The 14320-nt window shown below is 45.5% G+C and overlaps 1 protein-coding gene across 3 annotated transcripts in view; it reads left to right on the top strand.

Moving 5' to 3' along the window:
- The first annotated feature begins 286 nt into the window (after nt 1–286).
- The window catches only part of prox1a (prospero homeobox 1a), a 30341-nt gene continuing 16307 nt past the window's right edge, over nt 287–14320 (top strand). The window contains exons 1-4 of one of the 3 annotated variants that reach the window (XM_030721250.1): nt 287–628; nt 3614–4084; nt 4136–5671; nt 9556–9663. In XM_030721250.1, coding sequence (XP_030577110.1) covers nt 3680–4084; nt 4136–5671; nt 9556–9663 — 2049 coding nt within the window. In that variant the 5' untranslated portion in view covers nt 287–628; nt 3614–3679. The other 2 variants (XM_030721248.1, XM_030721249.1) reach the window with 2 other exon arrangements.

The following is a 14320-nucleotide window of genomic DNA, read 5'->3' as shown; positions in this document are numbered from 1 at the left end:
TAGTGTGTTTTTTCTCGCTGCTTAAGGAGTGTAATGTCAAAGTGTGTAACGATTCTTACTCGCGTAGTCGGTGATTTGTGAAGAAACATTAGTAAGAGTGGTATTTCCTCTTTTTTTCCCCCCTCTCTCTCTTTGGTTGCATGCTCAAGTCCCATTCTCTGGTCAAGTTCAGTGAGTTGTTCTCCGGACCCGACGGACGCTTCTTATTGGTAGGTTGCGACAGTTACATCACGCCGCTCATGACGCGCACGTCTTCCTGTTTCCTTCAGCCGCGTCTTAAAGTGAATCTTAGTGGCGGAGGAGCGCTCCAGCATCCAGTCCTCTGCATCCAGTGCGCCTCGGAGACACACATACACGCGGTCTCGCTCTCTCTCTCTAGCACTCTCTCTATGTCTCTCACTCTTTCACACAGCAGAGGATAGAGGGAGAGACCGACGCGCAAGAGCTCTTTTCATCTTCTATATTTTTTCCTATTTTGTTCCTTTCGCTCGTGTCGCTGACTTTATTCCAGCTCTTCCTTCTCTGAGAAATTGTTATATTCCAGCATACAGCAATCCGCGGTGCCCTGCGCGTGTTCTCTCTTTTTTTTTCCGTAGGAGTTCAGATTGTCCCCCTCTTCATCAAAAGGGTAAGTAACCTTGTCCTCGGATACCTCCCTCTCTTGTTCTTGTTCTGCCTCGCCTGCGCACGGTGGGCGGAAAAAATAAACAAATCAAACATCGTTAACGGGGAAATTTATGATGGTAATCAACTACTAATCATTTCGATACGACATTATTTGCTCTGTTTCGTACCCTCATCTTGATCTGTGGTGAGAGTTGCGCGAGCAGCCCGTGTTTGTCTCGAGGATGATTTGCGAACGGTAGCCCAGCCTTCCTCATCAAAGCACAGAGATCAAGTTGATTTCCAACTTTTAAAAAGTAAGTTTGGGAAGCGAGTTTTTTTGTTTGTTTGCTTGGTTTTTTTTTGTTTTGTTTTTTGTGACAGGAATCATGAATTATAGCATGGGCTGATTTTTAGGCTACTTGTTTGGCTCTCCTCCGCGCTTATTGTAAACTGTGAATTTACTATGACTTCATTTTCTCTTTGTCCCATTGGCTAAGTCTTATTTCAGCGCCTCATTCGGGCTTTTTTTTATTATTATTATTGATAATTCATAAAAAATAAAGAGAAAAAAGTCCCTTACAATCAGTTTTTGAGCTTGTCATTCCTTCTGGTTTCTAAGTGTAGTTTCTGTCTTGCGCGGTAGGTTTTTAGGACAGATGTGATAACGCGTTGTGTTTCAGTTGTGTGCGCAACTCTTTTGATATCTTAGTCTGTTCGTTGGCAACTAAACAGGCACGCAAACCACCAGATTCCAGTCTTACTTGAAGAAATGCTGCTTGACTTTTAGTTCAGCTCCTGAATGTTGACTTTGAAACTTTAACTGTATCCCTTGCTTCTTTTTTATTTTTTGAATTATGATTCTTACCATCTGAGAGGTTTAAATTGTCGATTTATGCGTGTATTGTTTATGAGTCTTTCAATGAGCTGTACCTTAAAGTTTGAGTGAATTTCTACATGTGAATGACAGATGCTTGAAGGTTTTTTTTTTCTTATAAAAGAATGAGAGTGCGCATGGGCAATAAGGGACAGGTGCGTGTTCTGCAAAGACAGGTGTTGGTGACTATTTCAAGCAAGTTTCCTGAGGCAGTCAAGTGCAGTGTTTTTACCCGTGTGGATGTATCAGGACTTGTCTGTATGTCTGGATATCATGAGCCCAAACCATTTATCAGATGTTTTATTTTAGAATGCTGGCCTTACAGTTTAACCCAATGTGGGTCCTTTTACAGTTTTATCATGCTGCAAATGTAATTTACGCCCACCCCCCAAGAAAAAAATCAGCAAATACCATGTGCAACATGTGCACCACACTGCACAGTTTGTAACAATGCCAACTGCATTGTTGTGTGTGCATGTGAGAGAGAGAGAAAGTGTGTGTGTGTGTGTGTGTGTGTGTGTGAGTGTGTGTGTGTGTGTGTGTGTGTGTGTGTGTGTGTGTGTGTGTGTGCGTGTGAATGTGTGAGACTCAGTGGCAAGACAGAAGTCTTTTTAAAAGTCTTTTCACGCTCACTGATAATGTAAAGATGATGAATTTCTTTTATTCCGAGCTGAATGGGGGGTATTCCTGAATCTCCCCAGCGAAATTTTCCCCACTGTTTGCTGCCACTTGCACTTTGAAATAAATGTCTTTGAATGACTTTTGTCTTGAATCCTAAACATAGGTCTGAATCCACCCGTGTGACACATCCACATTTACATTACATGCAACCTAAATCAGCATTTGAGTGTGTTTGCACACTGCAAAATTTAAGTTGCCTTATATTCATTGTGTCCCATCATTTTTGACTGAGCCATTGTCAGTCCTGAGAAAGACCGTGGTTTATCTCAGGAGAGTAACATTTAAAAAAAAAAAAAAAAATGTACCTCGACACTTTTATCCTAAGAAAACACTAAAACAATTCATAAATTACTAACCTTAAAATATTAAATTCTTTACACAGAGGCATAATCATTAAATTGTTTCTGATAATAACATTTGACATTGGATGCATCTGATATGGGTCTGACTGAGGCACTGCCACTGCTGCTTACATAGCATTATTGATGCAGCCCTGTACTGACAAAACGCTTTGCTTTCAGAAGGGCATTAGGGTTTTTGTAAGAGCGCTTTAAGTTGCTCCTTGCCAGAGTTGACCCGTGTGACCTATTCATTTGAGCAGAATTAACTGCCCTTGCCAGATGAAAAGACAAACAAAAAACACAGAAGTGAGCTCACGCTGGCACCAAAATCAATAGGCCTATTTTGTGTTTCTTTTTTGTGTCACTTTTCCCATTCAGTACGATATGATGGCCATATTGATTAGTGTGAATGCACGACTTTTATAATTGCGCAAAGAGTAAACATGGTTTTAAATATTTTGAAATTTGTTGCTGCATTTACTGAGAGCACTTAGGATTTAGTAAACTGTGTGCAATGATATGTAGAATGCGTACTGCCTCCTTCGGCGTGCCTTTTTAAAAAAAAAAATCTTTTCATTTAGATTATCTTAACCCTCTTTCTTTTTATTTGATTTTGTGAGCTCCTATGTTGGCTCTCACTGCACAATCATGGAAATGAGGACAAGTACTTAAGTAATTATCATAATTTTATGCAGCTTTGTGTTCCGTGGGAATTGGTTCAGTGTCGCGCAGCGTGTAACATGGGACAGGATAAAATGTAGGACTTTGCCCTGGAATGTCGAGCCAAGCCCTAATTCTGACTCCCTTCAGCCCTGTGTCCTTACTACCTAAATGTACTCATGAATGTTCCTGTATTTGAAGAAACTTAAGATGAGGTACCGCCTGCTGGCTTGAGATAAATATCTTCAATTTAGGCCCATAATATCGCCTAATTCAGTCCTCTAGAGGTTAACGGATTTTGATTGCTTCAGTATATGAAAAATGTTTAAGCTTCTTCTATTTGATCCAGCTTTGAGTTTTGCTTGAGGACAGGCCAAAATAAGGGAGTTAGATTCTGAAAATATTTTTCACTTTGTTGAGTCATGCATCTGTGATTTTTTTTTCCCCCCAGGTACTCAGAGGCTTTGATCCTAGAGGACTGGGTGTGTGGGATATGGCCCAATAGCAGCAGCCCGTGATGCCGGACCATGACAGCGACTCCCTCCTGAACAGACAGACCAAGCGAAGACGTGTGGACATTGGTGTTAAGCGGACCGTGGGCAGCACATCCTCCTCCACAGCAACAGCCACCGCAGCCACCACTGATAACATTGCCCGCGCCAAAGCAGCCATTTTTAGTGCCATGAACTCTTTGAGCTCCCACTCTCACCACGGATCAGACACCGACTCAATGGAGTGCTCTGTTGTGCAGCCACATGGTGGGCCTGGCGTTGTATCAGCCAGTGACAGTGAGTCCAAGTCCAATGTACTCCGAAAGCTACTGAAGAGGGCCAACTCATACGAGGACACCATGATGCCCTTCCCTGGCACCACCATTATCTCTCAGCTTCTCAAGAATAACATGGCCAAAAATGGAGGAGGGCCCGAGAGGGGAGAAAGAGGGGACAGGGGTGATAGAGGGGATTCTGGCTTCCCTGGATCAGGGCTCTCTAATGCAAGTTCTGATGCTCCCCAAGAGGATGCCTGCAGTAACTCTTCCCAGGACAGCACCCCTCAAGAGTGCTTGTCACCATTTGGCCGTCCTCCTGGCCTGGCCACCTTTGACATAGAACGTCTCAATGATGAACACCTGCGTGCCAAACGAGCCCGCGTAGAGAACATTATACGTGGCATGAGCCATTCCCCCAGTGTGGTAGTACCTGCTGCTACCCGTCATGAGCGTGACCATGAGATGGATGGAGAGCGGGAGCTAGAGCTAGACTGCCCACCTCCTCAGTCTCAACAGCAAGCCCCCAGTAGCCCACGGGGAGGCGAGGTGTGCAGCAGTAGTAGTCGAGAGAACAAGCGTAAACAGCGTTTGCCTCAGCAGCAACAGCAGAGCTTCACCCAGCTGGTGTGCCAGAGAAAGGAACAGAAACAGGAAGAGCGACGGCAGCTCAAACTGCAGCTCGAGGACATGCAGAAGCAACTACGGCAGCTGCAGGAGAAGTTCTTTCAGATATACGACTCAACTGATGACTCAGAACACAACGACCTCCACAATGACATAGGAAACATGTCAGAGGACAGCCCAGCCAGGTCTGATACCGGAGGTGACGACCGGGGTGGAGATGATTTGCGCTCTGACAATGAGATGTCTGACCTGGATCCAGGCCATTTCATAGACAGGGCGAGGGCATTGCTTCAGGAGCAAGCCCTGCTGGCTGACAGAGAGAAGCCAAGAAGAGAAGGGCTTAGTCGAAGCAAAGGACATGGAGGCCCAGGCTCATCCATGCATGCTGAAGGTAAACAGCTGGCAGAAACGCTGAAGCAGGAACTCAATTCCGCCATGACCCAGGTGGTGGACACAGTGGTTAAGGTGTTTGCAAAACCTCCACGCCCTACACCTCAGCAGGCCTTTCCTCCACTTTCCATACCTCCTGAAAGATTTCCTGCTGCTGTCAATGGAGACAACCCCAACTTTCACACCGCCAACCAGAGGCTGCAGTGCTTTGGCGATGTCATCATTCCCAATCCACTCGACTCCTTTACCAGCATGCCCGGGATCCCCGGTGCAACCAATGACCAAACTGAGGCACTGCCCTTAGTAGTGAGGAAAACACCCAGTGAGCACCACCACCAGGCCTCAGCTGTGGGTGCCCATGGTGGAAACCACCACCCTGCCCTTCACCCCTCCTCACTCTCTGCCTCCATGGGCTTCAGCCCCCCATCCTTTAGACACCCCTTTCCACTGCCTCTCATGGGCTACCCTTTCCAGAGTCCTCTAGGCGCACCCCCAGGTGGTTACACAGGCAAGGACCGTTCTTCACCAGACTCCATGGACCTGTCCAGGGAAAGCACTGGCTTGAGGACCAAGATGTCATCAGGTCATCACCTGGGGCACCACCATCGCTCTTGTTCACCAGCACACCCTGGCAGCACAGCTGAGGGGCTCTCCCTGTCCCTCATCAAGTCTGAGTGCAGTGACCTCCAGGACATGGCTGACATCTCACCCTACTCAGGCAGCAATGTATCCTTTAACAAATCAAGGTGGTGTGCGTGTGAGTGTGTGCGTGTTCTCGGTCTCAGCTGTGTTTGAAGCTTGAAAGGCAAAATAAATAAATGCTTTAACATTGTGTGGTCCTGACTTACAGAGGCATCAGACTAGCTCATCCCTCTGTAAGTCAGGGGAAAAAAGAAATCTGACTTCTGGTGGTAATTCCCCATAGATACAGGTTCGAAACGTTGCATCTGAGCCACAAAGAGTTAAAAATCAAATCTTTTTGAGTCTGTTTGAAACTAGCCTAAGAAACTGAGAAATTGTTGATGAATCACTTTTCCTCCCACTGCTGTTCTCCTCTCCATTGTACTGCATTGTTGTATTTATTTTTACACTCATACCTCTTCCTTCTCACAGCGCCCTACAGCTTTTTCTTCCATCTTCAAACCTAAGTGCTTTAAAAGCCTTCTTGTCACATATCGCTTACTCGCAAAGATTAGGCCCCCATGACATTAACCACCCCAATTCTCTTCATAAAAATGGCTTGAAAGAACAAGTGGGGGAATAGCTTCCTGGAACTTGGCACACAATGGTGTTATATAGCCTGCCTTATAGTTTAACCCGTGTGTGCCCCAATCATGCCCTGTGGATAAAGAGGCTATCCCCTATGGGAGGCTCAAATTGAATCCCCTGGGGACACGGGACTAATAGCTTAAACATTCAGAGCCTTCTCCGTTTCCTCTGTACCTTCTTAGTCCCTAAGTATTCAACACCCCTCAACTCTCATGAAAGTTTGATTTGTGTCACAGTAGCTGTTTTGTCTTCATATCATTAACATTCATTACGTGCTTAACTAATTAATCCTACAGCTCTTTACCTGTTGTGGATATTATTAGCGAGTGAATGTGTACACTTAACACTTTGGATCCCTTGTTTGTGCACACCTGAGTGCTGAGCCGTGTGTGTGTGTGTGTGTTTGTGTGTGTGTCTGTGTGTGTGTGTGTGTGTGTGTGTGTGTGTGTGTGCGTGCGTGTGTGTGTGTGTGCATGCGTGTCACAAAAGGTTTGCCTGAGGATTCAGGAAAGATGTATATTTATGATTGCTTGTGTTTTCTCTTGTGTTCCTCTTATCATCCATCGCTGTTGTAAAAAGCCCACAATCATTGTCGTTTCTTCTCCCTTTTTTTCATTTCATAAAGATCTGTCAACAGCCCGGGGGGCCCTTCGGCTGTTGCTTGGCAGCCAAATACTTCTTTTTTTGTTTTCCCTCCCTGCAACACCCCCCCCCATCTTTTCTTTGAAGCGGACGTTAACAGGTGTTTGCAGCGAGCTGTTTATCTTTCATTACCTCGCCTTGTCTTGTCTTCTGACCCAAGGGTGAACGCTTTCCAGAGATCCATAATCCTTTGCTTCTACGGGCTCCCGATGGAGGGATGAAAAGAGAGAGACATACAGAGACTGAGAGAAAGTGGAGAACAATCAAACCACATATGCCAGATGCTGTGGCTTTCATTGTAGCATTTATAAATTCAGGGCATTAACAGATGTACTCCTAAATGAAAAGAATAGACAGAACATGTCCACATGTGTTTGTTTGCTTCTTTCTTTTTTTTTTTTACCTTTTATTTCTCATTCCACAGTTTTCAAAAGTTTGCCATTTACGAGATATAGTTTTGCGCATTCTTTATTGTAATTAGTGCAACGTGTATGAATTTGTTTGTTTGAGTTTGCATCTGTTTTTTATAGCAGCTTCCATTAGTGTTGATTTTTTTTTTTTCCCTAAGCCTCAGAAGTCAGGGACAGCTTGTCAGACATTTTGCGAGGTGTGTTCAAGTTCACCAGGTCTCGGCAGTATTGTGGAGCAGATGGCTGCTATCAATTTCCTCATTTGTTCACAGTTCGACTCCAAATTTTCTTGTCCTTACACCTGGAATTAGGAAGTGGAGCAGCTATTTTCCTCTCATGACTTTGGGCTTTGGGGAAGTGTTGTGAGAATGATGATGTCTTGTCAGATGTGGCAGGCGAACAGTGAGCCAGCTGGTGTGAGTGCACCATCATGACAAAATAATAGCCTTGCACGCCACCCCTAAGTCCAATCACAATTACATTTGCAAGCTGTGAGCGAATTGGAAATAGAAATGTCTCATTAGGAAATATGAAGCTTCTTAATTGGTGGCTCAGTGGAGGTGATATGGTGATATAACCGGAGAGGTAAGACCTTAACATCTTTGTCTTAGAACAAATTTTAATTTCGACGATAAGGGGGGAAAGCGATGCTTATGCTAATTGAAAAAGCAAAAACAAATTAATCTAAGTGTAAGTGCACAGCTTCAAACAAATCCCACCTTGCCTTATTGCAAAAGAGCTCTCTTTTCCTTCTGTCTCTCCCTCTCCCTCGCTCTGTCTGAGGATCCCATTGTATCCCCTCCACTCGGAGCAGATGGTGTGGTGTGGAAAGTGAAGTACTGCTCTTTTGGCCGGGCCTGACAGAGTAACACCAGTCTGCCAGGGTTTCCCCCACAAGACCCTCGCTGCGTATACAACTAACTCTCCCTGCTCTCCCTCTCTCTTACTGAATCACACAAAGTAGACAGGGTCTTTAAGGAGCCAACCCAGCATGGTTCAGCATTTGCTGGCTTTGCTGTGTAACCCTGAGGCCAAGGGCAATCCAATCGAGCAGCTGATGCCTTCTTCCCGCTCTATAGTTACAGCTACATCTGGACACTTCACTGATTTTAATGACCACAGTCACCCCGGTACATCATAAATAATGTCAAGCAATGTATTTTGTCCACTCAAGTGTAAACAGTCTTCAGGAAAACTTAGAGCTGTATCTCCTGTGTGATTTAAATCCCTGCCTTGCTTGTGCTTGATGAAAACCCTTGCTGAAACAGCCCGGGGTTTTAACATGCTCCCCGCCCCCATCCCTGTTCCCTTTTCAATGTCTTATCCTCCAGATTGATATTATCAGTTGCATTATACGGCCGTTAATTCACCATGGAAATGGCTTGGGCCGTTCGGTGGCGCAGATGTGTTTCATTCTCCCCATCACTGGCTGAGTCCAAAGCCTCAGAGCCCCTCTTCTCCTTCTCCTCCTCCTTCTTTTGCTCCTCCAAGGGTTTGGCAGCATCAGAGAAGCTGGGGGGCAGGGGTGGAGCAGGGGGTGGAGGAGGGGGATGTAATTGAAGGCTGGAACCATGCTATCCCTCAAGGTGCCCCCCACCAACCCATCTCCATCCGCTCGCTGCTGCTCAATCCAGGCGATCCATTAGGAAGACAAGGAATCTGATGTGTATTTGAATATAGTCTCTGTGAGCGTGAGAAGGGTTTTTGTGCTGCTCGGGCCACTGTTTGGGACTATCTCCTAGACCTTGTTTTGTCACTGATATGAAGCCAACATCAGACAGTCATATTCAGGCTTGGCATGTGCTGTCGCCAAGCCATTAGGCCTTCTTGCCCGTCACTGGCGTTAACTGCTGTCTTTGTCTGTGATATGCAAATGTCTCCTTTTTTCTTCTTCCTTTTTTTTTTTTGGGTGGAGGTTAGCACAGGGTGTAGGCAAAGGCGTTTGCTTGCTTTGACTATGAAATGAGGCTCCTTATGTAAAAGCAAGAGCTGTAGTGCTGGCCAGCGTTTTATTTACCGTGACGCTCTCACACCTGATACGCACGATGCTAATTGCAAGCAAATGGTCCTGCTTTGGTGCACTTTCTTCAGCCCCCCCACCCCCACCCCCAGCAGCTCTGCACTCATGCCTAAAAGGAAATTCCAAATGATTATTTCTTGCCAAAATGACTGCAAATTATTACCAAATTCAAGTTTGTGACAATGTCTATGTTTGCTTGATTGATGTAGCACAAGCCCCCCCCACCCCAACAAACAACTGTTATTTTCCTTAATGCCAGATGTTTTCAGATCCAAGAAGGTCTCTCCCCAAATCATCTGAAGAAGGCCAAGCTCATGTTTTTCTACACCCGCTACCCGAGCTCTAATATGCTCAAGATGTTTTTCTCTGATGTCAAGGTGAGTCCAAAACATGATCATGATCATCATTCTTTCTTTGCCTTTGCAAACTTTCAAATGTAGCCACATACCCTCCAGTAGTTCCCTTTTCATTTGGAAACATGTTGCTGTGACGCTGTCTGTTTTTGCTATTTTAAACTCACGCTTCATGTGTAACAAGTGAAAAGACAGACTCTTGCTCCTCTTTCGTTCTGTCTTTTGCTCGAGTTTCTTCTCTACATATTTTGTCCAACGCACCTGCTTTAAAAGGGGAAGTTTGATTTGTTAATTGTGATATGCCAGCTTCAGCTGCCGTGAACAATGTACACTTGTCTCCCTTAAAATAAGGTCCCTTCCCTCACTAAGTTATTGGTTTTATGCAAAAGATGAAAGAAGAGGAAGTTGAATGGGTTTACATGAGGGAGCTGGAGAGCGTATAAGTATTCTAAAGATAAAGACCGAGATGAGTAATGGAGGGGTGGAGAGGGCAGAGGATGGAGCCTAGAGACGGAGGAGTGGTTTTCTGAGCAGGTGTAGGGAGGATGGTTTGATGGAGGAAGGGGCGAAGTAAACGAGTTTGTTTAGGGAAGATGGAAAGGATGAGCCGAAGCGCCGCTGGGAGTTTAACGAAGAATTTGGAAAACAAAGCACAAAGTTGCACAAAAAAAAAAAAAGAACGGCAACACAATGGCCGTTGTATTTGGCATGCTTGGGTTTGCCTGTGCTGTTGTTTTCCATGTGTGTGTGTGTGTGTGTGTGGGTGCACGCCTCTTTTTGGACAACACAGAGGAGTAAACACTGTGACAGATCCAGGCTATCTTATTCAAATCAGAAGATAACGGTTCCCTTTTCCCTCCCCATTCTTGTGTGCCATCACCACCAACTGTGATTCGCGGTTCACTTGACTTTCACCGAAATATTCTTTGGATATTTTTTTAAAAAAATGTTCACTTTAATTTAAAAAAATAACCCCAATGTTACAGCATCACACAGATTCCATTTTTTGTTTTATTTTTAAAAATATCATTTAATAGTAAAGGCTTTCAACCACTTTGCTTCAGTGACTAATCATTCCCATGGAGGTGGCCTCCTCATGAATGGCCTCATCAGATACTTAAACAAGGTCAAGATAATTAAGGGGATTATGAGTCACACTGGTCTGTTTTTGTTTCCAGAGGAGGACAATAGACTCAAGCTGCAAGTTAGAAGACATGTATGGGAATGACACTATCTAATTAGATTCACCCTGCGCAGCCTCTTAGCGAGTGGTTGTCTTCAGACAAAAGTCTAGAAGGCTAATCGGGTATTGACTAATCAGGTCTGGACTGTCAAGAACCCCGTGAATGTGGGAACAGGGCTGCCCTAACAAGTGGTTGATTAAGCTTCTTTTATGACAGTTTTTTCTTTTTAACTTTGAGGTGTTTTTTGGAAATGTTTTGACAGATGCGTCATGATGTCAGTGTCAGTATGGCAGAATATCATCTCACTGGCTTGAGATGATTGTTGTCGGTATTGTTATGATGATGGGTGAATAATGAAAAGATTAGATGAAGATATCCAGTCAATTAATAAAGTCAGCTAAAGTTATTGCCTTGTTTGGCTTTATAGTCTGTGAATTATAGGCTGTTTGGACTGCATTTTTATCATTTTGCGTTCATTGTTAAGCAACCACAACCTGACTCATGCACACTTTTATGTTATTTATTTATTTTGGTCCATCTCCCTGTGACTTTTAGCAACAAGCCTCGACATTTGGGCCAGTCATGTGCTGTGGTGCAGCAGAGGCCGGGATGGTTTTCTCTTTTCTATATGTCATTCCTTCTCCTTTCTTTTTTTTCGCTGATGGTGTGGCATGGTATGTGCGCCTCGGCGGGGCCGGGGAGAAAGAAAAGCCAGCGGCTGGATTTTGAGTCACCGCAGTAACAAAAGCCCGCTTTCCAGGGCCGCTTTTTGTGTGCAGTCAGCCAATAGGCAGCCAGAGATTATCTCCCACAATTCACTCCTGCGAAAACAGGAAACGTTGGAAAGCCCTGATGACTGTGAAGGGGCTTACGAGAGAGAGAGAGGGAGAACGAGAGAGCGAGAAAGAGAGAGAGGGAGGCCCGCACAGGCTTCTCTGTCTTTCTGCTCTCCTCTCCGGTTGTTCTGGATGTAGCTTAGCGCTCTGAGGTCATCTGTGTGCTTTTCTGCTCCATTGTTGACGACTATATCAGAGAAAGTGTTGGCGAGAGAGACAGTTTGGCTTTTCGTCCAAATGCCTTTCAGCTGAACATCTGAATAAACCAACTATAAAACCAAATTCCCTCTATATAATAATATGTTTAATGATGTGTGTGTGTGTGTGTGTGTGTGTGTGTGTGTGTGTGTGTGTGTGTGTGTGTGTGTGTGTGTGTGTGTGTGTGTGTGTGTGTGTGTTTGGGACTGACAGTCAAAGCACTGGAATACTTTTGGCAGGCTACTAATATAGTTTAGATTAAGGATACTTCAGTGTTTTCCTTTTCTGGTCTTAAGTATGCGTCTGTGCATGAGCAGAACGTGTGTGTGAGTGTGCGTGCGGTGCTTTCTATCTTGTGCTCTTAACACTAAGCGCTGACCTTTCACAGGCTCTTGAGTGTGAGTGTGAGAAACACGCTTTCACTGTCTCTCTCTCATCTGCCTCTCAGCCAAGTGAATACATGCGCGCGCACACACACACACCTTTATACATACTTATATGCTGTGTGTGTGAGTGTGAGACTCGCACATGCACACACAGACGTTTTCCTCACCGCGTCTCATGTCTGTGTTGGCTGACCCCTGCCAGCTCTGATTAAGGAGCTGCGGTGATGTGCTCCTTTGAACCGATTCCCTCCTTTTACACTGAACACACTCGTCCTTAGCTGCTATCAGGGGGTGTCTGTCCCCCACCAGCAACTTAATGAACCAAGACTGCTGGAAGCTGTAGGGGGACTTGCCAAAATTGAATCCCTGAGTGAATAGAGTGCAGTTAATGCGGATATAATATAATTTAGTATATTTACCTGCACTCCAGTAAATATTGTATCTCTTTTGTATGCCCTGTGCTACTGCATTCGTACAAGCCCTAATACATCTTCTCCCAAGCTGTCGGTTTAATAAAGTAATCTTTGTCCAAAGTGACAAATGTGTCCGTCACTCAGCTGTAGTGACACCTAAGGTCTCCTTCATGAGCGATGGCAACTCTTTCACTGACTTCAATCTCAGTATGTAGCGCTCAGTCTTGCACGCGCTCAAACGCATGCACGCACACATGCTCTCGTGGATTCGCAACACCAATTCACTAATTTACACCCAACAGGGCACGAGAAATGCTTTATGCTACACTGACAACTTAAGTGAAACAGTGTGTTTGTGCACCGTCACACTTCAACGGCCTGCCGCATTATGTGTGTTTAAGAATAGCCCTACGCAGCCTAGGTATTTGTAAGTGTCAGTAGTTTGTTTGTTTGACACTCTGATGTCACGACCCCAGCTTGCTGACTGCTCACGTTCCTACCCTCTACCCCCCACGCCGCCACCACCAGCGAAACGCCATTGTCCGACAGCACTGACCTGCACCCATCCTCCTCCCCTACCCCCCCCCTACCCCCCCCATTTATGCTCACCCTGCACTTTAGGACAGCCACCATGCTACCCCTCCTCTCCACACACACCCTCCTAAACCCCTGCCAAACAATGTCAAGCGGACTTATTCTTTTCCACTCCGCCATTATGTCATCCACTGATCATTCCAGAAAGGCACGGCCCACTCCTTTAGCCCTGTTCCACCTTGGTGCGACTATTTCGCCTCTTCTGATTCACCAACTTTTCGGCCCATTCGGTTCTGTCACCTTACCCTCCCATTTTCATGCTTCTGTTTGACTGCCAGTCCAGATCAAGTGTGTGTGTGTGTGTGTGTGTGTGTGTGTTTGTGCGTCTGTGCGTCTGTGTTGTCGAACAATGGCCAGAGTCTAATCTCCATGTCAAAACCGCTCTGCCTCCCCAGCGAGCAGTCCGCTCAGCGTTTAGTAGCGTTTTGTCCTCCCATTCTTCAAGCACCACAGAAAGAGCAGAGGGGAGGGAGGAGTGAAGGCCTGTGTGTGTGTGTGTGTGTGTGTGTGTGTGTGTGTGTGTGTGTGTGTGTGTGTGTGTGTGTGTGGTGTGTGTGTGTGTGTGTGTGTGTGTATGTGTGTGTGTGTGTGTGTACAAGGATGTGGGCGATGGTTTAGGGGTACAAGCTTTCCAAAATTTTGAGTGCAAGCAATTTCAGGGAGCCTGAGGAGTGAAGCAAAAGTGTTGTGTGTGTGTTTCTAGGAATTAAATCAGAACTGTGAGTGCAACGTTTTATGGTTAGGCAACTATCCTGAACCCCTGATGTCCTTATCTAGTGGTATGGATGTTTAGACAGTGTGTTTTCACTGATGAGGCCAGCCGGAAAAAGAGCCGGGACCGGCCGAGCTTCTTAATAGGTTTACCTCGCCTTATTGAATCCAGCCGAGCGGCACAGATCAGATAACCACAGCGCTTATCTCTGTCTTTCTCTCTCTTTTCCTTCTTTCTTTGCTCTTTTTCTTCTTCTTTCTTCCTGTGCGGGAGGTGCGGAAAGGGGAGGAGGATCAGAGTGTAATTGGTGAATGGGGTTAAGTACATGTTGGAGCCCCCCGCGGGCCAGGGCGCTTCA

The sequence above is a fragment of the Archocentrus centrarchus genome, chromosome 24 (assembly GCF_007364275.1).
Source record: "Archocentrus centrarchus isolate MPI-CPG fArcCen1 chromosome 24, fArcCen1, whole genome shotgun sequence".
Classification (NCBI taxonomy): Eukaryota; Metazoa; Chordata; class Actinopteri; order Cichliformes; family Cichlidae; genus Archocentrus; species Archocentrus centrarchus.
The sequence above is the reverse complement of the archived record's forward strand: the minus strand, read 5'-3'. Positions and strand labels throughout refer to the sequence as shown.